A 27799-nucleotide genomic window follows, 5' to 3' on the forward strand; every position below is an offset into this window, starting at 1 on the left:
ATATTAATTTTTTTTTATTAAAATCTTGTACATATACATAAGTGTAATAAATAAAGATATATATATATATTTATATATGTGTGTAGATTTAAAATTGGACATATAAAAAATTTCTCACACTTAAATATCAAGTGATCTAATTGCACAGATTGTATTCGATTCTATGGCACAGTGTAGTCAAATAAATCGCAATATACGCGATGATGATATATATAAATATATTATAAATTAATTATAATAATAATAATAATAACAACAATAATCATGTAAATTATAAATGAAGACTTTAACGTCATTCGTCGTGCTCTAAATTATGGTAATTATTATAATTGTCAAATAATTAAATTTCAGTCAGAGAGAATCCGAAAGTTTGGCAGGATTTGTATAATTTATCTGTGACTAGATTGTTATTATTATTATTATTACTATTATGTCTGAGTTATGTAGATGAAAAGTAGTAACACCGCACACAGTGAGCATTGAATTAAAAAATGTCTATTTACAAAAAATTTATCAAACAATTATTGTTACTATCTCTGTTGTCGAGCGAGTATTAAAATGAGCATCAGAAAACATTGGTGTGAATTAGTTTTACCACTTTACAGATCCATTTTTCAAATCGCTGTACGCAGAAGCTGTAATTACACCGTGATTTTGATTATAATTGTTCATAGATCGTAAATTTCTTACGTTTGATTGTTTTTGTACGGCAATGTGTTTAAGATTATTTTTTAGAGTTTGACTACGCGTAATTTTATATCCACCGATTGTTTCATTGATATTATTATCATTTCGATGCCGATTAATTACGTTGTTATTATTAACTGCTGAAGTCCGATTGTTACCGTTTATTGCACTTATTGCCGTTGTTCTTAAAGGTATCGTTTGATTTAAATAATTAAGTATCACTTGACTTTCCAATGAGTTATTATTATCGATTGGGCCATTGCTACCAGTACCCATGGCAAAATGTTTAGTAATATTGTTTGGAATTTTAGTGATATAGTTATTAACAGAATTAATGCTACTCGTTGGACTATCCTGATTATTAGCACGTTTTGCTAATGAATATCTCGATGGAGCATTACTGCCATTTATTATTGTTGAGTATTTATTTATGTTATTATTAATCCCTTGTGATTTAATACCACGTCGTAATTTCGTTGGCTGATTTATCGATGATGTGTTATTCGATTTATTAGTAACGCCATACTGAAAAAATAAGTAAATATTTATCATTTTATCTTAATTAAATTGTATTTGTTAATTTTATTTTTTGTCTTAAACTATTAACATATCCTACAGCTAGCAAGATAAAAATAAAATAATTGTTTGCTGTTTATAACAATTAATGGATCAACTAAACCGAATAAATTATTAACAATATGAATGACACTTTTGTGTATTTCGAAAAATTTACAATACCTAAATATATCCCATATGGCAAGTAGCCTGTAACGATACAATTTTGGTGATTTACATATACACCCTGCTGTTATTAGAAAAAAAAAATAATAATAATAATGAAAATAAATCAACTTACTCCAGTCATTTGATCCGATTGTACAGAACGTTGAGATTTTGTTAGAGATGATTGTTGCTGCTGCTGTTGTTGATGATGGTGATTATGATTATGATTATGTTGGTGGTGACTGACAAATTGACAACTTTTAGTGTGACTGGGTGCTATGCTTGGAAAATTTCCATTTATCAAATTGTGAGCGTATTGGGATATGTTACTTTTACTTCCTGTAATAATTTTTTTGTAGAAAGTTTCTCATTAATAAATTATAAAGGAAAAAAATTTACCGGGATTATGTGATTGTTTAAATGACTCATTGAACTCGCGCTCTTTTCGTAGATCATTACTACAAAATTCAAAATTTTTTTTCGCAACAGCGTCACCTTGTCCTGTGTCCTTTCTTATATGTTCCGAAATCCGTCGAATTCTAGGCTTAGACCTACTACAAAATTTGTGTTTTATCCTACGAAAAATAAACATCACGAAAAAAAAATATTTATCAATCAGACCATTGTAATTATTCTTACATATTTTTGTGTTTACGATGTTTTTCATCCATCATAGCGTAGAGTTTATTGCGATAATCTTCAACTCTCAGCTGAACGTCGTCACGCAATGGAGGTATGACGTTAGTACCACGCTCAGGTTCATGAGCTCGATGATGAAAACTATAAATTAAAATATTAAAAATTTATAAATTATAGTTTTAATAATATTGTAAAATATGTGGTTAAAATAATTACTTACTCAGCAACGTAAGGATGTTCCAGTGCTTCAACGGCAGTCAATCTGTGATTAGGATTAAATACAATGAGTCTTTCAATTAAATCTAATGCTTTTGCAGGTACACCAATAAAAATCTGTTGTAAAGTGCGCCGTGATATATTAGGAATTTTTTCCAACAAATTTGATCCGTATCCAGCGCTTACAGAAATAATATCTATAATAATATATTTATTTGTTAATAATATAAATAAAATTAATAAATATTAGTATTGATTGAATTTAGGAGTAAAACCTTGTGGTGTAGGGGGTGGCAAGGTTGCCATTATTCTTTCGACCTGATTGATCGTCGAAGATCCTGGAAAAAGTGGCTTTTCAAGTAACATTTCGCCTAAAATACAACCCAACGACCACATGTCTATTCCCTTGGTATATTTTTTAGAAGCTATCAATATTTCTGGAGCCCGATACCATCTTGTTGCAACGTAATCAGTCAAAGTAGGGTCGCTACCAGTTTCTCCATCTCCTTCGCCGATTTGCGTGACTGATCTAGCCAGCCCAAAGTCTGCTATTTTACAATGGCATTGAGCATTAAGGAGTATATTTGAGGGCTAAAAAATATATATATTTTATTTTTATCATAATATTAATTTTTTTATTGCATCGTTGCATGTACAGTCTACAGGAATGTAACTCTATAAATAAGTAATAACAGCTTACTTTTAAATCCCGGTGGATAACATTCCCTGAATGAATATATTTTGTTGCTTTAAACAACTGATACATAATAAAAACTTTATGAATATCTTTCAAAATATTTCCTCTTTTTATAACATTATGTAAATCAGTCTCTAAAATAAATAAAATACCAATGACAATAAATATATAAAAATTTTTTAAATAATTATAGTATAAATGTATACCCATAAATTCAAAAACAAGATAAATGTCACGATCATTGTTTGCTTTATGAAGTCCAATTAATTGAATTATGTTTTCATGATTTGAGAAAGACAGAAGAAACATTATTTCACGAAATGTTCGCTGAGCATCAGTTTGATTTCGAAAAGCATCAAATATTTTTTTAACTGCTACAGTTTCTTTTGATTTTTTATCAATAGCTTTCCACACGATTCCATATGCCTGGCATAATTATTATTCTTATTATTATTATTAATATTTGGCAATAAAAACAAAAATTAATTATTATATACATATATATATATCTTCATGTAATGTGATAACGTACGATGTACAGTTGTTTTATCTATATCTCCAAGCACTACATAAATATTTAAATGCACACTCATGACTACATTATGTATTGATTATTACTGACAATAAAATATATATTGTAAAAAAAATGATAAAATTTAATTTTTATAGGTCGTACGAATTATCACATGTGAGGTGATAAATTTAAAAAATAAAAATATATGATTACCCCTTTGCCAAGTCGTTTGATGATGTTATAATGCTTGGTGACATGGCTGTCTATTTCTGATAATTTTTCACCATTATTTTTTCCTGACATCTTGATATTGATAAATTATAAATTCTGATTGTAATGTAAAAATATATCGCTGCCGGAGGTTTACCGAATTCAAATAACTGATAAGTACCGGGTATTGACCCGGCTCGACAGCTGTTTGCTATTTCTTATAAGCACACAAACACTAAAAATTTTATTATATTAATACTTTTTAAGTACATTTATATTAATAGTGTGGATTAGAAGATGGATAAACATTAAATTGCTTATTGTTTTTCGACGGGCACATTTGACACATCGACGGCTCGTTATGTTTATACTTAATACATTTCTGGTTGCTAGGCAAAAGAATACACTCGTTCTCGCGGTAATTCGTGTCGTCATTTCCTTTTATAACCGTATACAAATACATTTGTTTTTTTTTTCTTTCTATTATTATATTAATGGATTTATATTTTAAGCAAGACAATCAAAGTCAATAATAACTTTTTAGTCGTTTGATTTTTTTTTTTATAATTTTATATATTTTCTATGCCAAATACAAGTTATAATTATTATTTCTTATATAAAATATATATCCAATCCAAAGGATAAACAAAAGAATTACTGAATAATTAATAAAAATACATATTGAAAAAATAAAAAAACATATTGATATTGAAAGAAAGAAAAGATAATAAAAATTGTGGTCCCACAAAAATATTATTATTATTTGTTTTTCAAAAGTATACTGTTTTTTTTTTTTTTTCTTGAGAATACTAAGATAAGCAATAAATGCAATAATGGAAAGAGTAGTAATAAAGTACACAAACTCATATGAATAATTTTTAACAAAATGAAAAATATAAATCGTAGTAATATTTAAGAATAATTATCATTATAGTATCACACATTATTATAATGTAATATGACACTTTTACCAAATAACTTTATAAAATGCGTTAAAGTATTTTTCATCAACCTGTTTTAAAGTGTATTAGTTTTAACAACACTTGAAAAATAAATTTATATATATTCAATATAATTTACTTCCTAGGCTGTTGAATAACGATGGCTCGAGTAGAATGAGATACTTTGGAATCATGAGATGAAGTTGGTTTTTCATGAAAATGTTGAACAGCTTCTGGAGGAAAATCAGCGTTACCTCTTGAAGGTGCGCCACTTATCATTATTGTTTTAGGAGGGCTACATACAAAAAAAAATCAATGATTATTAAAAAAAAAAATAAATAAATAATGAAAGTAAACAATGGAAAATCTATGACCTGTTTGATATTTTACTTTCAATGGAATCTTTGCTGGGTTTAGCTTCACGTTCTTCTCGTGGTGTTTTATGCTGAGTTATTCTCATGCCACCAGCTTTCACTGAAATTATAATATGAATAAGTAATAATAATTAGTATAATTATATTAATTACTAACCTGCTGGTGGATGTCCAGCTTTTAATTTGCATTCGTCTGGACTTGACATTGTTAAAGCTGATGTAAAATGCTGATGTAAAACACAAAGAAAAAAAATTATTAATAATAATAATAATAATACGGTAAATGATTTAACAATGGAACAATATGTTGCCGTTGGAAGCAGACGTACTTTCAAAACTCAACTGATTGGCAATTTTCGTTAACCGTGGACTAAAGTGACGCACTATAAAGAATATACGACGTATTTATATATTTATATGTCTACTGCGTAGTGCGTTCTGTAGGTTCTGTATTCTGTTTTCTGCTGCGTGTTCAGTGTTCAGAATACAGTGATGTCGTGATGTTAGTATTTACACACACAAACTCATGCCATTACTAAGTTTATGTTCATGTGTTCTGTACTGTATATACTTACATTCACATGTGTTGAATTTTCAAGTGTTTTTTTTTTTTTTTTTTTATATTACAAATGTGTATAGAGTTTTATTAGCACAATTACCTTGCGTTGAAAATATTGCCACCAGCGCTCTGCTTTATTGCTTATATTTTTTACTAAATATATATTTATCAACTTTTAATCTATTTACATGATAAATTTTGTATTTATACATTATTACTGTAAATAATTTTTATGAATTTTTTTATGAGCAAAAAAGAATGAGTAAAAGATTATGCTTGTATTTTGGCGCGGTTATTTTGAATAAAAATGAATTGACAGGTGCTGTCACCTATATGACAGATAGTCTGGTCTCTCTTGTAATTTACACATTTACAGAGCGCTACAGTATCACTTGCACTCAGCAGAATAGCAGAGAGAATAGTGGGTCTGAAAGCGGCAAAGTGGCAAGGAGAGAGAGAGAGAGAAGAAAGAAAATAAGTTGTAGCGTAGCGCAGCAGCAGCAACCAGCAAGAAAGCAAGACAGCAAGAGTAAGCAAGAGTTTGTTGGAGTTGTTGATCTCAGTTGATCTGAAAGTTCATGAGAGTGATCCAAGCTGTGGTGTGTAGTGGATTGTGTGTGATACAAGTTTAGGAAGCTAGTTCCTCGGAATTGTAAGGGTTACCTTTTATGGTAATCCAGTTAATAAGAAAAAAATAATACGATAGATATATTTGTAATGCTCTATAAAGTCAACAACAATACGGAATACAAGATATAATTTTAAAAAGTAAGCATTTATTTAGTTCCAATCACTACCAATAAATATCCAAAAATTATTATTTAAATATTTTATTTTATTCGATTTATCATCATATAAATTATGACAACACCACAATACTTGGAATAGCAACTAGTGTCACAGGGGTGTTTCCTTTTTCCTTATTTTTTCAGTTCATTTGAGATATCATCAAAATCGAACCATAAAAGGACAGTTTTTTTTTATTTTTAATTTTTTTAATTCATTTCGTTTTAATTTGTTTGATTACTGTGAGGGTGTTGAGTAATGTGGGGAACATCGGTCGGAAGGAAGCGTGGGAGAGCTGGTTTTAACCGCACCTAAACTTCTCACACTTTAGTTTAACTTTTTTCTCTGTCAGAAATTCAACACCGTGTTAATAAATACTTTTTGCTGCTTTGCTGCAACTGTTTATTAATTCATTTCATATCGAAAAAGAAAAAATGAAAATATTTTATTTGTTCTGTACACAAATTATGCTTATAAAATATTAACAATTGTTATTCATAAAAAAAAGAAATATATATATATATATAAATTAGTAATAATAATAATATTAATGTATGATTCTTAATGCAAGGAAAGCATCATCTTGTGTGTTAAATATTACTCTGCCAAGTACTGAGTCAGTGTCTTAATAATAGATTTGACTCAGTAAACATAAGTATGTCGCGCTGCTGTCCCGTTTTAATTTTAATTTATATTATCGGACACATATGAGGATATATTATTATGTGTATATAATGTTTTTTGTTTTTTTAAATTAAAACAATAAAATATAATTATTTATTGCAGTAATGATGGATATAATATACAAGACAGTGATTGCTGTATCTTTGGCGATATGTATCACTGAAATCGCAGCTACTCTTCCTCCGCCTGAAAGATTGACAGGAATGAATCCATGTATTAGCAAACAAACTTGTCATGACTGCATACAAACGCCTCATTGTGCTTGGTGTGCAGCTCCAGTAAGTCTCACTTATTTCCTTAAAACTATTATTATTTTATGTATGCCTGTTTGTTAACTTGTTTGTTTTACAGAAATTCAATGAAAAACGTTGCTTTTTACCAAATATAAATACTAAAATATTTGCAATATGTCCGGAAGAATTTACATGGAATCCTGATAATGTATTTAGTATGGTAAGGTATCGTAATTTAACCAAGGGTGGATTTATTGCTGGTGGTGAAAACTCTGGTTTAATTGGTTCATCGATCTCTTCCTCTTCATCGTCATCATCATCAAGCAGTTCATCATCTTGGAGTAGCAGTAGCAGCAGCTCAAGTAGACAAGAAGCTGTTCAAATATGGCCTCAAGAAGTTAATCTAAAACTTCGAATAAATGAAGCACACAGAATGTCCTTTGCTTATTCACAAGCTGAAGATTATCCTGTTGATCTTTATTATCTTATGGACTTGAGTAAATCTATGGAAGATGATAAACAAAAATTATCGGATTTAGGACAGCTTCTTGTTGAGAGTATGAGTAAAATAACAAGTAACTTCCGTTTAGGATTTGGTAGTTTTGTTGATAAAGTTGTTATGCCATATGTCAGTACATTGCCGAAAGCACTTATTGAGCCATGCGATGGATGTGCGGCACCTTATGGTTACAAAAATGTTATGAGATTGTCAACTGATACGAGTGCATTTGCCAGCTTGGTGAGTAACGCATCCGTGTCTGGTAATTTAGATGCTCCTGAGGGTGGTTTTGATGCTATCATGCAGGCTATTGTGTGTAGAAGTGAAATTGGTTGGCGTGAAAAAGCTCGAAGGCTGTTGGTATTTTCAACAGACGCTGGATTCCACTATGCCGGTGATGGAAAATTAGGTGGTATTATACGGCCAAATGACGGTCTATGCCATCTTGACCATACTGGACTTTATACTCATTCATCAGTACAAGACTATCCCAGTATATCTCAAGTTAATTTAAAAGTTAAACAAAATGCTATAAATATTATTTGGGCAGTTACTGAGGAACAGATAAGTGTCTATAAAAGATTAACAAAACATGTTGAGGGTTCATTTGCTGGTAAACTTTCCAATGACTCGAGTAATATTGTTGAATTGATAAGAGAACAGTATGATAAAATATCAAGTTCTGTTGAAATGAAAGATACTGCTAGTAGTGTTATTAAAGTTAGATATCTTTCGAGTTGTTTAAATGACGGACCTCCAATAGAAACGTCAAAATGTGATGGATTAAAGGTCGGAACAAAAGTTGAATTCATAGCGGAAATAGAGGTAACAAGTTGCCCTACAAATCGCTCTGAATGGAAACAAAAATTCGATATATATCCCGTTGGAATAAATGAAACGTTGACTGTTAATTTAGAAATGCTTTGTGATTGTGAATGTGAACATGAGGGTCCAATGTACGAGCCTAAATCACCAGAATGTAATGGTGTAGGCACATTGAAATGCGGTGTTTGTGAATGCTATGATGGATTCTTCGGCAAACATTGTGAATGCAGTTCACACCAGGAAATAACTGGATTTGATCGTAATTTCCAATCCTGTCGACCGGACAATACATCTCTGGTAGACTGTTCCGGCCGTGGGACATGTGCATGCGGTCAATGTGAATGCGAAGAACGTGAAAATCCTGAAGAAGTAATTCATTCATTTATTATTTTATTATTTTATTAATCATTATCATTATTATTATTATTATTATTTTTTTTTTTTCTCAGATTATTTCAGGTCATTTTTGTGAGTGCGATAACTTCTCATGTGATCGTGATGAAGGACATCTTTGTTCGAATCACGGTACATGCCAATGTGGACAGTGTGTTTGTAATGCAGGTTGGACTGGTCCAAGCTGTAAATGTCGATCTTCCAATGATACCTGTATCGCTCCAGGTACTATCAACGGCCTTTTATGTTCTGGTCATGTAAGTACTAATAAATTTATACAAACCTTGTCTTTATTATTATTATTATGTTATATGTTATATGTATGTATTGTATTAACAGGGTGACTGTGTTTGTGGTGAATGTGTATGCCACGAGGAGGGTAATATACGATACTCTGGTAAACACTGTAACAAATGTCCAACTTGTCCAAGTCGTTGTGAAGAATTAAAGCCTTGTGTTCAGTGTCAAATGTACAAAACTGGAAATTTAACTGAGGAAGAGTGTGCTAGAGTTTGCACAGAGTTTGTACCTGAGCCTGTGGAAGCTGTAATAGTCGATGTAGACAATGATGAAGTCCCGTGTTACGGAACGGATGAGTACGATTGTAAATACAATTTTGTATACTATTATGATGGACAAAATTGTCTGAAAGTGAAAGCTCAAGCTGAACGAGAATGTCCTTCTCCGGTTTACGTCCTGGGAATAGTACTTGGAGTAATAGCTGCTATCGTTCTTATTGGTTTAGCATTTTTATTACTCTGGAAACTTTTAACGACAATTCACGATCGAAGAGAGTTTGCGAAATTCGAAAAAGAACGAATGATGGCTAAATGGGATACGGTAATTTATTTTAGTTATTACTATTAAATCTTAATAATTTTAATTATCTATAAATATATATTTTTTTATAGGGAGAAAATCCAATTTACAAACAAGCAACATCCACATTTAAAAATCCTACTTATGCCGGCAAGTAAAAAAATTTAACGACCAACTTGAAAATTTTTTTAAACAAAACTTGTTACTTCCAACTTTATGTAAAAGAATAATTTTTTTTTAAATTATTCATTTTTTTAGTTTATTACATTAGTATAAAAAAAAAAATCGGTAAATATTTAAAATTTTATTTTCTATTATTCGTCGTGTTATTGCAATATAAATTACTGCCATATAATATACTAGTTAGACTACGACGAAAGCGGGTGTGAATAATGACAACATGTAAAGAGAACGTCCAGTAAAATATCTAACTTGTCTTTTTATTTATTTTTATCATTTTAATCTTTTTTTTTTAAATATTAGCGGACAAATAATGTAATTAAATAGCCCCCTATTGGATTATTTAAACGTGATTTTAATTTTTTCTTTTTATTTCTATTAAAGTGCCTTTTCTATATACATATAGAGTGATCAAATAAGTAATGATGCTGTAATAATCTAAAATATTTATGAATTTTAAACACTCATTACAATTATACTTAGCATTTGAAATTATTTTAATTATGGAAAGTAACTTTTTAAAAATTTATTTGTTGAAATTCAAAAATCTGTCTCCCAGTGTATGATTAAATTTTATAAACAAGGCCAAAGTGACTTTTTATCGAATTTCTTTATCTTTTTTTATTTTTAATTACAATTATTAAATTACTTAATTTTTTTATAAGTATGACTAACAATAATAATAATACTTAGCAAAAAAAAAAAAAAAATAATAATAATAATAATGTACACAATTTTGTATTGAATTGCCATAGTGAATTGCATTTTTTAAAATTTATTTTTATATATTTTATTGAATTATTAATTGTAAGTTTATTAATTATTATTTTATTTTATTTTCAATATTTATACAACGATCTTAACTATATAACACATATTCAATAACGTAATTCTCTGTGCCGACATATCGTTAACTGTTTTATAAAACCTCATCTATTGATACGTATACATACATACATATATATATAAATTTATTTTGTTGCAATTATACAGCTAAAATATTAATTAAAGTTATGATGAAATTATAAAATATATAAATCTGTATATTACTTAAAATAATTTATAATTAAAGAGATTGAAAAAATACATAATAAATATGTTGTTTTTGTACGAAAAAGATGATTCAGCACAGTTGAAAAAAATATATCGTTGGTTTCTTTTTTCTTTTTTTTTTTTTTTTCTAATGTACTATATGTAATTGTTGCGAGTATTCGTAGCGGAAGCCAAGATATCTATTTAAAGGAACTTGATGACCATTCAAAGTACCATACGTTGTTTTATTAATTTAAAAAAGAAAAAAAAGTATTGTATGATAAATATGAAATGACTGAATAATTATCTAAAATGTTTAAGAGTGCGTGCATGTCAAAAATGTGTAATAAATAAATTTTTAACAATTGAATTATCTTTGTCATTACAATTAGGCTTAGTAGTTAATTAAGCAAAATACATTTTTAATTAACAGTGATCTTTATCAACATCTCATTAATTAATTTATAATATAGTTGAGATTAAAAAAAAAAAATAATAATTAAACAGAGAGGGAAATATAAGTTTGGATTGAGGTCAAGGTAAAGTGAAAGGCCATAAAGCGATTTAGTAAGATGACCTAATGCCAAAAATTGGAGCAATAGCCAAATAAGTTTTAACAACCTATCAATGAATTGATGAAAAATATTTATACTATGTACATATACAATTCATTAGCTTATATTAAAAATACGTTCTCTATATATATGTATATTTAATCGCCTGACATTTACGTCTCGTGTACTATCATATCATTTAATGATTAATTAAGGCAGCAATGAGGGAGAACATGCTTTTTGATAATACTACATATATGTTTATAAATAAACAAATATAACAATAATAAGAAATAATGACGCAAGATTCATTCATACATTTAATCTGTAGGTATAATCGATATAGTAAGAGTATTAAATTGAATGTAATTTATATTAAGAATCAAAATAATAATAATAATATGTGTCACATGTTTTGTGTATAAAAGTAGCAAAGATCACAAGGTGGGAATTGTAGACGGAGGTTTATGCACTTTATTATATACTTATACTTTGCGAAAGAGAATCACGCCGTTTAGTTCATATTCATATTGTCTACAATATACACTAATATCTATATATAGGTATATACATTAAAAGAGCATTAAAAGTATGACGTTCAGTAAGTACTGTCTTAATTTATTATTATTATTATTTTTCCAAGTACTTTTATAATTTAAAAGTAAACTCTTTTTTATTAATAACAATAATAATAAAATTTGTTTATTTATATTTTAAGATATGAGTTATTTTACACATGATAAATTTTTATATTTTTTATAACGATTGTCAAAGAGAGTTATCGTTAATAAAAAGAAAAATATAAATTATTGATAGGGTTGTTTTTGAAACACAAAAGAGAGAAAAAAGAGAGAGAAAGAGAAAGAGAGCGAATAAGTAAGAGGGGGAAAAATAGCCCAAGTACTGGCAGTGACGACACAACGACGATCAGTAGAAGCAAGTAGAAGTGAGTAGAGGCAGAAGTAAAACCAGTATTGCAGTATACAGTAGTGGGGTAACCACATGGTACACTGGTACACACAACCCACACAACATACAAAAGTCGTTTCAGCGTTTCAGTTTTACACATTAAACACATCGCAATTTCCTCGATAAATATACTGATAATAACTTACGCAGTTTAGAGAAAAACTTTTTAAAACTTAAACCAAGTGTCATTTTATTATTTATTATTTAAATTTATTTAATTTAGTGTGCAATATAACTACTAGATTTATTTAAATCTATGTGGATCATATTACTCATCGTGTGTGGTAACTTTAATTTTTTTTAGACAAAGAAAATTTTGTACAAGTGAAAATTTAAATATATCACAGCTAACAAAGGGGTTAAGCTCAATATATATAAATTATTTAAATAATAAAAAAAATAGTTAGTACCTCGTGGCAGCAGGTATATAACGAAAGTAATCAAGAGAAAGAGAGAGAAAGAAATAAAAAAAAAGAGAGAGGGATTTATTTGAGTTGCCTGTAGTCTGTATTGAGCGAGGGTGTTCTCTATTCATCTTGCCTCACAAACAACGCAGTTAGCGGTGACGAGATACGAGAATTGGGAAAATAAAGTTTGTTAAGCGACAGAAATAGTCGTAGGGGTTAATGTGCGTCTTTCGAAAATAACATGCCAAGTGACAATAACGTGATATTGTAGTATTTTTTTTAAATATATATATATATATATGTATATATAGAATTATTTTGTTATTTATAAATATATAATCCGAAAAATATGGAAAAATTATCGAAGACAGTTGGATGGTATTTTCGGAGGATGAAAGGGACAGCTGAACATCTGGTCGATAATAAATCATCTGTTCATCCTCATCATCATGAGCAACAAACAACAAAAAAATTACCTCCTGGTGATTTAGAAACATCGGAAAAATTTTTTAGCATAATAGAGAGTATACTATTGTGGGAAAATTCATTCAACAGCATTTCTGTTGTCCTTGTCTTTAACATTTTATTTTGGTGAGTTAACTTCTTAATTATTATTATTATAATTGGTGTAAATAATGTCAGCGCATAGTTGATAATTTTTATTAATTGTAAAAAATTAATGTTAATTATCGGTATTTACATACTTAATTATAATCACATTATCGTATATTAATAAAATAATTATAAATTTTAACAAATAATTATTAACTAAACCTTGTTATGCTATCTTTTGCTATCTTTTGCGCATGATGTATATAAATATGTATATTATTATAAGTGTGTTGTGTGTCAACAAGCTAAAACTTAGACATACGTGAATAATCACGTGATTCTTATTTAATGTGCACATTTATACAAGTATATTTTTTATTTTCTTTTTCACTTTGATATTTCTTTCTAGTTAGTTGATATATACATATATATAATTGCTCGTGACCTTGAATACGTTAAACATCAATCACAATAATACCTTATATTTATAATTACGTCAGTAATTTTTCGATATCAAAACTTTTTTTTTTTTTTTCATCTTATATTGATCATAATTCTTTTTTTTTTATCAATACTTTTCCCGGTATTCACACATTGATAAAACGTAATTTTATTTATTTACACAATGTTGTGAAATATTTTTATACTTAGAAGTATGTATTCTTAAATGAATGACCATCTGATGAAACAAATAACCAGTACAGTCATTGTTTTATAAATACATATTTATGTATTTTTATTAAAAACTCCTGTTATTGTATGAATCTTAAGTTGTTGTTTGTCGAAATGTCTTTGTCTTATTTTTAATTTTTTTTTTTTTTTTTTTTCAGGGGTATTGTGGTATTGGAGATTCGTGGGTTTGCGGCAGCCAGCAGTGCTGCATTGGTCCTCGTTCTCTGCTATAGTACTCTAGAAGCACAAGTAGAGAAAGGACAGGATAACAAATCATTATCTGACTCCACTATGTATGTTTTTAATTTTTTTAAATAATTATTAAATACTTATTTTCTATATAAAATTTTTTAAATTTAATTTAAAGATCGTCGACGCCACACGCAGAATGTATTGGTAAAATAATTAGCAAAGCTAAAGTGGGCTTTGAAAATTTAATGCTGCTGAGAAAAAATCAGCCAGGAGTGGTAATTATTTTATTTACAATTTATTTATATTTTTCATCAATATAAACTGTAAATAATGTTATTTATTGAATAATTAGTTTTGTATTGGAGTTTGTATTGCATCAATCGTGCTATGGCTTATCGGTGGTGCAGTAAATGGTGTTCTTCTAACTTACACCATTTGTATGAGCATTTTATTGGGACCTGCTTTGTTCCTAAGAATACCAAAAAAGATATTTTCATCTAAAGGTAAATAATTTTATTATTCTTTAGAAAAAATATTGTCGTTATTATTAATAATAAAAAATTTACATATTTTTATTTTTTTTTTTTATGTAAAATAAAAGAATGGGAAAGTGAAATTGATGATTTTTTGCCGGTTGTTACGGAGGATAACTTACAAGTTTTAAATAGAGCGGGAGAGACCGGTGACCATTCTCCAACGCCACCCAGTGGCGCATCATTCGATCAACCAATAGGTATGTTACAAATATGTACTTATTTATAAATTATATATGCAAAACAAAATTATTTTACCTTATTAAACTAATCTATTTATTATATTAATTTGTTAAGATCCATTTAATGACGATGAACTTCTTGGACTAAAAATGCCATCTCATGATGATGGCAGCACTGATGGACTTGAGCTTTCGGAGCTAGAGTTGAGTGGTGGTGAAACTGACGTAGATGGATTGAAAATTCAAAGTAGACATTTTGAAAGAATTTCTTCATCTGAGGAAGATGAAGAAGAACTTGAACTTAAATCCAAAGATTTATCTAGTGATAGTGACGGGGATAGTGACGAAAGCGAGTTTGAAGTTATCGACAGTCATGAAATTAACAATGATAGTAATCTATAAATTTAAAAGAAAAAAAAACATTTATACTACAGTATGTATAAAAAATAATTGTATGTGTTGTACACAGAAAACAATGACTGACGGTACTTTTATCTTTTAAATATTTAACTTTATTTTATCATTTTTTAATAGTACATAATATGTACCTTCCATAAGTCATATGTGGGGTGTTGACTTTGGTAATATTTATTATGAAAATAACAACATGGTGCTGTAAAATATAAATAAAATAAAAAAAACAACAAATCAATTAGATTTATAAAATAAAAGAAAAAACTAAAAAAAAAAAAAGTGTCGAAAGTAATTTTACTGTTTTTATTTTATTTTTTTTCTTCTATATTTTTCTCAACAATTCACTAAAAATTCATATCACACTGTATATATGTATTATATATATACATAAACATACGTTATCTTTTGAGCAGGACTTTAAGAGAATCTATGAATTTTATCTCTTTACCGAAAACTCTGTTCACTTAAATAAATTTAAACGCAGTTTTTTAAATCAGCAATAGAAACCATGTACATCAAATATCATTTTACAACATATTTAATAGAATTATTTTATCTCATTTGTATTATATTTTAACGATTCTTGTGAATTTTAATTTTTTAAAGCTTTAACACTGGATACTTAGTAAGAGATTGATAAAAAGAAAAAAAAATGTATACTAATAACTAGATTACAGAGAGAATTTACAGAAATTGTATGTATTACTAATATTTATTTATTACTGTAAAAATAAAGTAAGATAGATATTATGAGTGAGATTGGCCTATTCTCGAAATTTAAAAATCATGTTAATTTAACAACACAACAATAATAATAATAAATAAGTGCTTAATGTAATAGATTAACAGTGATTCGTATGCTTGAAAATTATATTTCTACACTTTGTGTAATTATTAAAATGAGAATTTAAAAAATATGTATATACACGCATGTGTGGGCGTGTTTAATAAAAGTATCATCGGATTGTACCCCTTTTTAAAATTCATTAATGTAAATTTTAAAAAAAATGAAAAAACGAAATAAATTTTTATCATCTTAGATCATTATTATTATTATTATTTTTATATATTATGTACAATTTTCAAACATCAGTCTGACATTCATTACTTTCATTTGATGAATCCATTTCTTCCTCGGCTTCCGACACCAGTTCGGCATTCTTTCGCATTGGTAATACTTGAAGAAATGTTTCCTGCCACGTTTTCCCCTCTGTCATTCTCAATAAAATTTCAAAGACTGCAATAATTAATAAAAAAAAAAATTAATAACATGTTTGATAGTAATTAATATTAAAATTAAGAATAAATAAAATAATTTACCATGATCTATAGTGAGAACTTTTCTAGCTTTCATTTTTAAAAATTTATCTAGTGGTAATCGAGCATGTTGAATACCCGATTCAACAGCAAGTTTATGGCATAGACCCTATAGTTATATGATAATAAACATGAATTTATTATAATTTAAAAAATATATAAACTATCAATTAAAAAGTTATAACTACCTTGTGGCAATTATGATCTACTAAACCACCGATTACATACACACAATCTTCGTCTAAGTTATCAATAATATTTTCCGATTCACTGCTAAGGTAAATTATTTTTTTATCACTGTATACCTTTGAGTATGATTCTCCATAAAATTTAACCTAAAAAAAAAAGTAGTATAAATAAATAAATAATAACTATACTATACTATCTAATTATGTGTACTGTCTACTAACATCCCAATGTTGATAGCCGTTGTGTTTCTCCATTTGTTCTTTCGACTTGTTATTAAAGCTTGTCAATGAAAATTGTACTGGTGCAAGTGCTCGCCTATTCAGAGTGTAACATCTCAGTATTTGCTTTACAAGTTTAGCAATATCTTTGTCAATCATTAAATCATCGAATGACATGTCGATAGTAATTGTTAATCGACAAGTGCTATTTTCCATGGTACTTTTTTTTAATTCTTTTCTTGAAGGTCCAAGATCTATGTTATTTGCCCGAGCAAAAGCCCGTTTCTCTTTTGTTTTTAATCGCTCTTTACGTCTATTAATTACAACAATAAATATTTAATTAAAATATTATATTTATCTATTGTACAAAATGACATACCTTTTTTCTGGTTTTTGTGCGAGCCATTTCTCTCTTTTCCTTATTTTTTTGAGCTGCCTTTTACTTAAATTACTTGTGTCAGTATCATTATTTGAATTTTTATTAATTAAATTTAAATTAGGCGTTGTTGCTATCTGATTGTCTGATGAATCTGTTGTCATTTTCAGTTTATTTTTTAAATTAACCTGTAAAATTTTTTTTATGAGCAAAAAAACAAATTTATTATTTTTGAATAATTTAAATGTATATATAACTTACGTGTTATTTTTTTTTTATATTTCAAAAATTTATTCCACTAAAGATATAATTTTGAGTTATAAAAAATTTAAAATAAATAAATACAACACGTGTTAATGCATGCTCTGTTTGGTGTCATGTTCATCAATGACATTAATCAAAATCAATAATCATCAACACATATTGTACCTATTTAATTTTTTTTACAGAGATCTTATTTATCAACATCCTCTTAACCTGCAAATGAATGGGGAGAATGGGCTTTTCTCCCACTATTTGGCTACGATCGAGTCCATGACTTTGCATCAACGCGCATGCGCAATAATGACTTGAAATAACTTAATGGCGATCATCACATCGTCAGAAAACACGTGCTCTTATAGGAAAATAAATTATGATTTTTAAATTTTAAATTTATTTTATAAATTTATACGAGGTAAGATAATTATTATCATCAGTATTAATTTTTATAATATTATAATAATTAAATCTACAATAATATTATATTATAATTTTTTTTAAATAATTTGAATATTTTATTTATTGCAGGATTTAAATAAATAAATAAATGAATATATATAAAAATGCCTGAAACAATGAGTGATGATATAAATAGTGTAAAAATGCCTGAAAGTAAAATATTTATAAAAAATCGTGCTCTAGGTTATGTAAGTAATCATATACCACTTGTAACACGTTACATTAAACGAAGAAAGGATAATTTGATAGTAACTTGTGTGGGAAAAAGTTTTCATACGTACAGTTGTTCGCATTTGAGTCTTTTGACAGTATCTGGTAGTCATCCAGGTGATATAACATGTTTGGCTGGTGATACATATCACGTGTATACTGCCAGCGAGGGTAATATTTATGCCTGGCGTAGAGGGACTGAACTCAAGCATACCTATGCTAAACATAATCATCATGTTCATGCATTATTGCCATTTGGACCAAATTTAATCTCCGTTGATGATGAAAGTATTTTAAAAGTATGGGACATAAAAACAGAGCAACTTGAATTAGAGTTGAATTTTAGTACTAATGTATTTAAAATAACAACAATAATGCATCCAAATACTTATATAAATAAAATACTGTTGGGTAGTGAGCAGGGTAATTTGCAGTTATGGAATATCAGGACATCAAAAATGATTTATAATTTTAATGGATGGAATTCAACGGTAACGGTCGTTGAACAGGCACCAGCATTGGATGTAGTGGCTATTGGATTGGCCAATGGAAAAATTATTTTACATAATTTAAAATTAGATGAGACTGTTTTTCAACTTATTCAAGACTGGGGTTTAGTTACATCAATAACATTTAGAACAGACGATCACGAGCGTCCAATAATGGCTACTGGTAGTCTTCCTGGTCATATTGTTTTCTGGAACCTTGATGAGAAAAGAGTTGATTCACAGCTTATAAATGCTCATTCTGGACCTGTTGCTGGATTACAGTGCTTGCCAAATGAGCCATTAATCGTTTCATCTTCGCCAGATAACTCTTTAAAAATTTGGATTTTTGATTTAGCTGATGGAGCTGCTCGACAACTGATTGTTCGACAAGGACACTCTGAGCCACCGACTTGTGTTAGATTTTATGGAGACGACGGTCGTAACATATTGACTGCTGGTGGTGATTCATCATTGAGAATATTTTCTACTGTCACCGAAATATTTAATAAGAGTTTAGGCAGAGCGTCATTTAACAGAAAGTCATCAAAGAAAAAGAAACGTAACGTTGAGGATAATCTTATAATGCCACCAATAACCGAATTTGCTTATGAAAAAACACGTGAAAAAGAATGGGACAATATTGCTGCATGTCATTTGGGTTTGGGTGTTGTCACCACTTGGTCATATGATAAATTGAAAATGGGAGAGCATAAAATATTACCCGAACGTTTTTCTCGAAATTATAATGCTAATGCAACGAGTGTGTGTTTAACACACTGTGGAAATTTTGTCGTAATAGGATATAATACAGGACACGTTGATAGATTTAATATTCAATCGGGATTGCACAGAGCGACATATGGAGATGAAAAAGGCGCACACCAAGGCTCCGTTAGAGCAATCATGGTTGATCCACTAAATCAGTATGTTGTTTCTGCTGGCCGAGATGCTAAAGTTAAATTTTGGCCATTTAAACCTACTCAAGGTTATCATTTTTTTCTTTTAATCGTTTTTTATTTTTTATTTAAATACTCTAACCTTTTTTTTTTTCTTTTTTTTCCAGATACTGAACCACAAACAGTATTGACTTTAAGTGAAGCTGTAAGATGGGTGAGAACACATCCAGAAAGTTCTCTTATTGCCCTAGCATTAGAAGATTTTTCAACGATTTTAATAGATTTGGATACCCGGCGTTTAGTTAGACATTTTCGTGGTCATACTGGTCACTTAACTGACGCTACATTTAGTCCCGATGCTCGATGGCTAGTAACTGCCTCTTTGGATTGTACTATACGAACCTGGGACATACCATCTGCCCAAACAATTGACGTATTTCAGGTAATTTTTTAAATAAATTAACTTTAACTTGATAATTACAATAAAAATAATAATAATTTTATATTTTTTTAATAGATACCCGAAGCTTGTATATCATTACATTTTTCTCCTACTAGTGAATTTTTGGTAACAGCTCATATGAATAATGTAGGAATTTATTTGTGGTCCAATCGTACATTATATTCTCATGTGTCATTGAAAGCATTACCATCAAATTATTCAATACCTTTAGTTGGATTACCAAAAATAGCCTCAGCACCGAATAATGATAGTGAACCAGAAAACATGCAAGTTGTTGATGAACAAGATGACGATGAAAATAAATATATTTCACCGGATCAATTAGCTTCGAATCTGATAACAATGTCATCATTAGCAAATTCAAGATGGCAAAATCTTCTCAATATTGACATAATAAAAAAACGAAACAAACCAATTGAACCTCCAAAAGCACCTGAGAGTGCGCCATTCTTTTTGCCGACTATACCTTCATTGGAAGTTGAGTTTGATTTGTCTGATGTTAATAAAAATAAAGATATCGATAATAATAGTAAATTACTTATACCAAATAATTTTAGTAATTTAACGTCATTTGGTAAAATGTTGAAAGACACTATTGACAATGATGACAATGATTTTTCAAAAATTATTGAAAGACTTAAAGTATTGGGACCCAGCTCGATAGATTTGCAAGTACAATCGCTTTCATCAGATCCTACATGTTCAGTAGAGATAATGTTGCAATTTTTGAAAATGATTAAACATATGATGATGAGTAATCGCGATTTTGAGTTATCTCAATCATATTTAGGTATATTTTTAAAAATTCATGGTACGGCTATACAAAATGATGAAAAATTATTCAAATATTTAAGTAAATTGTCGACTGTACAACGTAACAGTTGGAATTTACTGCGTGAAAAATTATTTTATAATATAAGCGTTGTACAATATTTAAAAAAAATGTAAAATTATTATTCATAAATAAAAATAATAATAAAATTTTTTTAATTAGAAAAAAAAAAAACAATTTAATTTATTTACTTATACATTAATTATATGATATGAAAAATATTTTAAATATAGAAATAATGAGTTTTTATTGTTTGAATCTCTACTCGTACATACGCTCACACACACACGCACATATTTATTTCAAATTTTAATGATGATGATGATAATAATAATAATAACAGTAACAACTTGTAACTTATTCTTTACAAACAAAAAATCCATTCAACTGATCCCTGACTGATTGATCCAGAGTTAAATCATCAATGTAATCCTTGAATTTTGTTACAATTCTATAAATACTCCGTCTGTTGGCACTTCTCAGAGATGTGAGCATTTGTCTAACGTCTTTGTCATCATAATGTGGCTGTTTTTTTGTTGTTATTATCATATTCATTTTATGAAGTTTATCTAACGATTGTTTGAGAACGAGTAGCGTTTCAATTATAGCTGGTAAATCTTTTTGTACAATACCATACGGATCCTCGTGGAGAGATGCCACAGCAAGTGAAGAAATTCCATCAACAGCCCAAATAATTGGCTGACCATTAAACATCAAGTATTGAATGTTGTTGTTATTTAGTTTACCAAAAAAATAAAAAATAATAGGCTTTGACAGTAAGTAAGATATTAAATTTTGCCGTGTACTTTTTATAAATTCTCCAATAAATTGTCCAATATAATTATTGCAATTTTCAGTTGGCGTAATGTCTTTTCCTACTGCTGCTGGTGTTGGAGATAGATTTTTATTTATCAAATTACGCATATGATAGGGTTGTGCTCCTAGTTTTTCAAAACACGTGACTGGTGATGTAGGCGATGTAAGTGATGTAGGTGAAGCAGCAGAGGGAGATGCTGATACTTTGTCATTTTGTTGACCAGCAGGATGTACAGTGCTATTTATTTCAACAGCAAAGTTATTTATAAATGATAAACACTTTTCGACAATGCAATTCCAGTTGTAGGGATGTCCTCCAGGTTGGCTCAAGCTAAATAGTATTGCTCTACGTTGTTTCTCTTTCTGTGCCAGTGTTACCAGATCCAAAAATCCTAAATGCTGAATAATGGGGACTTTGCTCATTGTCAATGCATCAGGAAGAGTTATTGTTACTTTAAGCTGTTGATTAACATTGTTGTAAACATTTAGCTGCTGTCCAATTTCAAACTGCATCCATTCTGTTAAATAAGCTTTAAATAGTAAATGCATACTGTTTATTGTTAATCCAAATAATGATGTATATAACCATGAATGCAATATCAATGATAAATTAAGTAATCTCCATATTGAGTCCAATGGCTGTTGTTCTTCTGTATGAATAAATAACAAAGACGCAATAAACTTTTTTAAATATGAACCGATAAAATAATACAGTCCTATGAAATACAATGTTGGCCAAATAGCATTGATTACTGTAATTGGCACTAGATTACTGATACCTCTGCGTACTTGAGTAAATTTCGATAGTGGTATAAGAGGAAATTGTAATCTATGAAAAACAAATATATTTGTTTTTGTAAAATAATAAATTCCTGTCCATAGACTACCGAGGAGCAAAAATAAATGCTCTTCAACAAGACAAGTTGAAGTTATTGTTGTTGAAATATTTGTGCTGCATTTTTTAGTTAATGAACTGTACTTTCCATCTTCTAATGCCAAATGTAACCATACGAGTACAATTCCACTGATAAGATACATAAAAATAATAATTAAATTATGTGGCGTAAATAAACGACAGAAGATTATAAATCTGCTTTGAGCGTATGGTGAATATGAGTAATTTAAATAATTTTTACTCAAGATGATTCCTTGAAGAATAATAATTGTTGAAAAAATAACCATGTATAACCACATCTTTAAACATGTTATTATTTTCCATGTGTCTTGAAACCATGACAATGGAGATGTCATGTCTATATTTTTAATTAAAATAACACTGCTCATAAATATTAATTGGACAATAATACTTGCAGTTATTGCCAATAATATACGTTTAAATAGTAGTTCTTTACAACCAACATTTTCCACACTCATTTTTATTTATTTTATTTTTTATAACTATTCAAATCAATTTTTTAGTAAATAACCACTTAAGTTTGATTATGTTTAAATTTATAATGAAAAAATAATTATATATAACCTCTTATGAGCACATTTATCATATATTCAACTAAAACTCAAATGCTCTCAAATGCAGCCGGCCGGCAGACGCATTATACAACAAATGTTTTTCTTTTCGCGGCAAAAATATTTTTGTATAGTTATCAAGATATATATTTACTATAGTAAAGTATATTAACCTCTAACACTTAATGATGATAAATGTACATATATCTGTAAAATAATGGAAAAAAATATTTTTACTCGAAATTTCGAACTAGAGAGTAAAGATAATAAATTGACGCTGTATCAACAAGAAATCGGTGATGTTAATTGTGTAGTATGGGACGCAGCAATTGTTTTAGCTAAATACTTGGATTACATTACATTCAGTAATTTAAATAATAAAAATACAACGACAAGTCAATGGCTTGCTGGAAAAAAAATATTGGAACTTGGAGCTGGAATTGGCTGCGTAGGAATGACAGCAGCCTGTCTTGGGTATATTTTTTTATTTTTTATTTTTCTAAATAATTTTTAAATTCAGTTAAATAATAATTAAATTTTAGAGCTCACGTTGTTATGACTGATTTAGAGAGTGCAATTCCAATGTTAAAATACAACATTTCCATGAATGAAAATCAATGGAAAAATGGGATAGGATCTGTTGAAGCACGAGTTATTCAATGGGGAACTAAAATTCAATTTGATTTTTCACCAGATATTATTCTTCTTGCTGACTGTGTATATTATTCAGAGGTATATAATATAATTTAATTTAATTTAATTTAATAAATATTAATTGATAAATAATTTTCAAGTCCATAGATCCGTTGATTAAAACTCTCGAGTATTTTTGTAAAGTTAATAAAAATACTTATGCTATTTTATCTCAAGAAGAGAGAGATACTCCTGGACAGGTGTCAGTATGGCAACAATTTCTGGAAAGATTGAAAAAAGTATTCAAATTAGAGTACATACCTCGCTCTGATCAGCATCCGGTATATTCTAGTGATGATATTCACTTGATTAAATTAACGATTCTTTGACATTTATTCCAATAATTTAAATTGTAATTAATTTTTAAAAATAAATATACAAATGACTCTTTTGAATTTTTTACCACTACATAACTCGACTATTGTTTAGAAATTGCCTAGAACGTCATCTGGTTAATGTAGGATCCAATCGAACATCTCAGACAAAGGGAACTATGGAATATTCAATCAATTTCATTTCCATATTCCACTATTTGTTACCTTTAATCTGTTTAAAATAAAATAATCAAATATGAGAGAATAGTAAAAAATTAAAAAAATAATAATTAAATGAAAATAAATTTGAAAAAGTTTAAAAAGATGAATAATTTTGAATTACGTAGTAACAAAAAGTGGGTGTATAATTTGTTGCGCGAAGATGGCTGAGCGCGGCTTCTGGTTCTGATGAAAAGGGACAAAACGGTTGTTCGGTTGTTGGATTTGGACTGTGTTGGGTGTTGGGAACAGTTGGGCAGGCTACTGATATTGACTGATATTACCAGTGATTGCTGCTGGCTGCTGGCTCGTAATGATTGCACTTGGATAGTATTTTAAGTTTAAATCTTATCTCAGTCTGGAATAATTAAATACATTATTCCAGTATTTTAATTTGTGAAATGTGTGAGTAAATAATTATTATATTACCATTACTACTTGTTGGCATTTATTCCTTTTTCTCTTTCTTTCTACTCTAAAATTTTTTTCTTAATGTCATACAAAAGTGGGTGGTCGATAAAATACATCATCAGCGACAGCGATCATTTGTGTGAAGCATCTCCGTCATATATATATGTAGTTTTTTTTTTCGTTTCAAATGTCATTTATTATGATATCGAGGGCGTTATCGATTTTGATATTTTTCTCAGTCTTAAAAAGCCACACACACAATAATAATAATAATAATAATAATAATGATAATTAAAAAAATTATTTTTATATTCCGTTGCTATTTCGTGGCACTTGATTACTTAGCAAAGATAATTTAGCGTACATTGTAGATGATGTAAATGTTTTTATTTTCTTTTTCAGCAGTACAGTAATATAAAATAAAATAAATAAATTGAAAGTTTAATTAGCTTTCACCGTTAAAATGATCGGAGGTCTATTTGTGTACAATCACAAGGGAGAAGTATTAATTTCTCGGGTGTATCGAGATGACATCGGTAGAAATGCCGTAGATGCATTTAGAGTTAATGTTATTCATGCTCGTCAGCAAGTTCGTTCACCCGTCACCAATATTGCTCGTACATCATTCTTTCATATTAAACGAGCAAATATTTGGCTGGCTGCAGTAACTAAACAAAATGTTAACGCAGCAATGGTTTTTGAATTTCTTCTCAAGATCAATGATGTTATGCAGTCGTACTTTGGAAAAATTTCCGAAGAAAATATTAAAAATAATTTTGTTCTGATTTACGAGTTGCTTGACGGTAAGATTCAATTATTTATTTTTATAAATTTAATTTATTAAAGAGATTTTTTTAAATAGAAATATTGGATTTTGGATATCCACAAAATTGCGATACCGGTGTCCTCAAGACATTTATTACTCAGCAAGGAGTTAAGTCAGCGACAAAAGAAGAACAAGCACAAATTACATCTCAAGTAACAGGTCAAATCGGATGGAGACGAGAAGGAATTAAATACCGACGTAATGAATTATTCCTTGATGTATTGGAGTATGTGAATCTCTTGATGAGTCCTCAGGGACAAGTATTAAGCGCTCATGTTGCCGGAAAGGTATAATCATATTAATAAAATATTATTTAGAGTAAAAATAAAAACAATATATATAGATATTTTATTTTAAAAATGATGGTTTATTAATAAATAGGTTGTCATGAAATCTTATCTGTCGGGAATGCCAGAATGTAAATTTGGTATTAATGATAAAATAGTGATGGATGCACGTGGAATGAAGGGTGGTAGTGGTGCACTGGGAGGTGGCGAAGATCCAACAGGCGCACGTTCTGGTAAACCCGTTGTGGTTATTGATGATTGTCAATTTCATCAATGTGTTAAATTGTCAAAGTTTGAAACTGAACATTCCATTAGTTTTATACCACCGGATGGCGAATTTGAATTAATGAGGTATTGATACTTAACTTTTTTTTTTTTAAATATTTAATAAGTTAATAAATAAATATAAATATAAATATTTAATTAATTTATAGATACCGAACAACAAAAGATATATCATTGCCATTCCGATTAATACCACTGGTAAGAGAAGTTGGCCGTACAAAAATGGAAGTTAAAGCTGTTCTTAAATCAAATTTTAAGCCCTCACTTTTGGGACAAAAAATAGAAGTACGAGTACCAACTCCATTAAATACTGCCGGTGTTCAATTGATATGTTTAAAGGGTAAAGCTAAATATAAAGCCTCGGAAAATGCAATTGTATGGAAAATAAAACGTATGGCAGGTATGAAAGAGACTCAATTGTCTGCTGAAATAGATTTACTCGAAACTGATACCAAGAAAAAATGGACAAGACCACCTATTTCAATGAACTTTGAGGTACCATTTGCTCCATCTGGCTTTAAAGTTAGATATCTTAAAGTATTTGAATCAAAACTAAATTATTCTGATCATGATGTCATCAAGTGGGTGAGATATATCGGCAGAAGTGGTCTTTATGAAACGCGATGTTAATAATACTCTACTTTGTCATTGTAATTTATTGGGAATAATTATTATTTTTATTCCTATTAATGACAACAACAAATTTATTCAACAATATTATTATTATTATTATATATTATATAGATCAATTATAAATAATACTGGTGGGTGATTATAACAAAAAATCATAATTAATCCCAACAATAAAAAATTGTATAATCTTATTCGTATAATTAATTTCAAAAAATAATTATTGTTGTTGTTGTTGTTGTTGTTATTATTGTATTAATCGCAGAATATAAGCGTGTTTAAATGTCATATGACAACACAAATTTATGAACAAAATAAAACTTTTTTTTTTGATTGCTTTCTTCCTAAACAGTGATATCCTACAAAAAATATCAACCAAAAACATATAACTGTTACAATGAATTTTATTATCTGTATGTGCTTAAAAACAGTATATATGTACATCACGTATTGAATACTTTGCGCAATTATCAAATAAATCTATACATATAACAATAGTATTCGGCACATATAATTATAATATAATAATAAGAACCCGGAAGAGGGAGTAGAAAAAAAAGATGAATTATATTATAAAAACGGAAAAACAAGTAAATAAAGTGAACAAATAATATTTGAATTAATTCATTTAAAATTTTATGTTGTCATAAATATTC

The 27799-nt window shown here is 28.7% G+C and overlaps 9 protein-coding genes across 15 annotated transcripts; 5 read left to right on the forward strand and 4 right to left on the reverse strand.

The window, feature by feature from the left end:
* Positions 1-21: 21 nt before the first annotated feature.
* LOC130668864 (extracellular signal-regulated kinase 2-like) lies at positions 22-4292 on the reverse strand. Of its 5 annotated transcripts, none has more exons than XM_057471366.1 (9): positions 3690-4287; positions 3169-3388; positions 2966-3096; positions 2541-2856; positions 2270-2462; positions 2050-2190; positions 1810-1961; positions 1544-1749; positions 22-1212 (listed from the first exon to the last, which is right to left on the reverse strand). In XM_057471366.1, exons 1-9 carry the CDS (start codon positions 3777-3779, stop codon positions 592-594), a joined length of 2070 nt encoding a protein of 689 aa, XP_057327349.1. In that variant the 5' UTR covers positions 3780-4287; the 3' UTR covers positions 22-591. The 5 variants fall into 5 exon arrangements, with proteins under 5 accessions (XP_057327349.1, XP_057327347.1, XP_057327346.1 ...); XM_057471365.1 differs by having other exon boundaries at positions 23-1212; positions 1810-1985; XM_057471364.1 differs by having other exon boundaries at positions 2966-3388; positions 3690-4292.
* Positions 4293-4586: 294 nt separating this feature from the next.
* LOC130668871 (death-associated protein 1) lies at positions 4587-5510 on the reverse strand. The gene is made up of 4 exons (XM_057471374.1): positions 5331-5510; positions 5159-5228; positions 5002-5101; positions 4587-4922 (listed from the first exon to the last, which is right to left on the reverse strand). Exons 2-4 carry the CDS (start codon positions 5205-5207, stop codon positions 4763-4765), a joined length of 309 nt encoding a protein of 102 aa, XP_057327357.1. The 5' UTR covers positions 5208-5228; positions 5331-5510; the 3' UTR covers positions 4587-4762.
* A 545-nt stretch (positions 5511-6055) lies between these two features.
* On the forward strand, positions 6056-9975 carry LOC130668863 (integrin beta-PS). 2 transcript variants are annotated; one of them, XM_057471360.1, is made up of 6 exons: positions 6056-6328; positions 7133-7308; positions 7382-8956; positions 9037-9237; positions 9320-9820; positions 9892-9975. In XM_057471360.1, exons 2-6 carry the CDS (start codon positions 7135-7137, stop codon positions 9955-9957), a joined length of 2517 nt encoding a protein of 838 aa, XP_057327343.1. In that variant the 5' UTR covers positions 6056-6328; positions 7133-7134; the 3' UTR covers positions 9958-9975. The 2 variants fall into 2 exon arrangements, with proteins under 2 accessions (XP_057327343.1, XP_057327344.1); XM_057471361.1 differs by lacking the exon at positions 6056-6328 and adding an exon at positions 6866-7001.
* Positions 9976-12591: 2616 nt separating this feature from the next.
* LOC130668868 (reticulophagy regulator 3-like) lies at positions 12592-16525 on the forward strand. Its single transcript, XM_057471371.1, has 6 exons — positions 12592-13532; positions 14324-14458; positions 14533-14632; positions 14710-14860; positions 14959-15090; positions 15188-16525. Exons 1-6 carry the CDS (start codon positions 13291-13293, stop codon positions 15472-15474), a joined length of 1047 nt encoding a protein of 348 aa, XP_057327354.1. The 5' UTR covers positions 12592-13290; the 3' UTR covers positions 15475-16525.
* LOC130668869 (tRNA methyltransferase 10 homolog A) lies at positions 15787-17997 on the reverse strand. Its single transcript, XM_057471372.1, has 6 exons — positions 17848-17997; positions 17590-17774; positions 17214-17523; positions 16992-17138; positions 16807-16912; positions 15787-16723 (listed from the first exon to the last, which is right to left on the reverse strand). The coding sequence occupies exons 2-6, from the start codon at positions 17748-17750 to the stop codon at positions 16569-16571; spliced, it is 879 nt and encodes a 292-aa protein (XP_057327355.1). The 5' UTR covers positions 17751-17774; positions 17848-17997; the 3' UTR covers positions 15787-16568.
* A 115-nt stretch (positions 17998-18112) lies between these two features.
* On the forward strand, positions 18113-21341 carry LOC130668862 (WD repeat-containing protein 36-like). The gene is made up of 4 exons (XM_057471359.1): positions 18113-18262; positions 18376-19989; positions 20068-20342; positions 20418-21341. The coding sequence occupies exons 2-4, from the start codon at positions 18411-18413 to the stop codon at positions 21309-21311; spliced, it is 2748 nt and encodes a 915-aa protein (XP_057327342.1). The 5' UTR covers positions 18113-18262; positions 18376-18410; the 3' UTR covers positions 21312-21341.
* Positions 21342-21406: 65 nt separating this feature from the next.
* LOC130668866 (nucleoporin NDC1) lies at positions 21407-23599 on the reverse strand. Its single transcript, XM_057471367.1, has one exon. The coding sequence runs from the start codon at positions 23383-23385 to the stop codon at positions 21553-21555; it is 1833 nt and encodes a 610-aa protein (XP_057327350.1). The 5' UTR covers positions 23386-23599; the 3' UTR covers positions 21407-21552.
* Positions 23600-23610: 11 nt separating this feature from the next.
* Positions 23611-24575, forward strand: LOC130668870 (protein N-lysine methyltransferase METTL21D-like). Its single transcript, XM_057471373.1, has 3 exons — positions 23611-23952; positions 24021-24210; positions 24273-24575. The coding sequence occupies exons 1-3, from the start codon at positions 23696-23698 to the stop codon at positions 24498-24500; spliced, it is 675 nt and encodes a 224-aa protein (XP_057327356.1). The 5' UTR covers positions 23611-23695; the 3' UTR covers positions 24501-24575.
* Positions 24576-24890: 315 nt separating this feature from the next.
* Positions 24891-27327, forward strand: LOC130668867 (AP-2 complex subunit mu). 2 transcript variants are annotated; one of them, XM_057471368.1, is made up of 5 exons: positions 24891-25109; positions 25518-25918; positions 25978-26228; positions 26323-26579; positions 26663-27327. In XM_057471368.1, the coding sequence occupies exons 2-5, from the start codon at positions 25579-25581 to the stop codon at positions 27141-27143; spliced, it is 1329 nt and encodes a 442-aa protein (XP_057327351.1). In that variant the 5' UTR covers positions 24891-25109; positions 25518-25578; the 3' UTR covers positions 27144-27327. The 2 variants fall into 2 exon arrangements, with proteins under 2 accessions (XP_057327351.1, XP_057327353.1); XM_057471370.1 differs by having other exon boundaries at positions 25521-25918.
* Positions 27328-27799: the final 472 nt, after the last annotated feature.

This window comes from Microplitis mediator, chromosome 5 (assembly GCF_029852145.1).
Source record: "Microplitis mediator isolate UGA2020A chromosome 5, iyMicMedi2.1, whole genome shotgun sequence".
In the NCBI taxonomy this organism is placed as follows: Eukaryota; Metazoa; Arthropoda; class Insecta; order Hymenoptera; family Braconidae; genus Microplitis; species Microplitis mediator.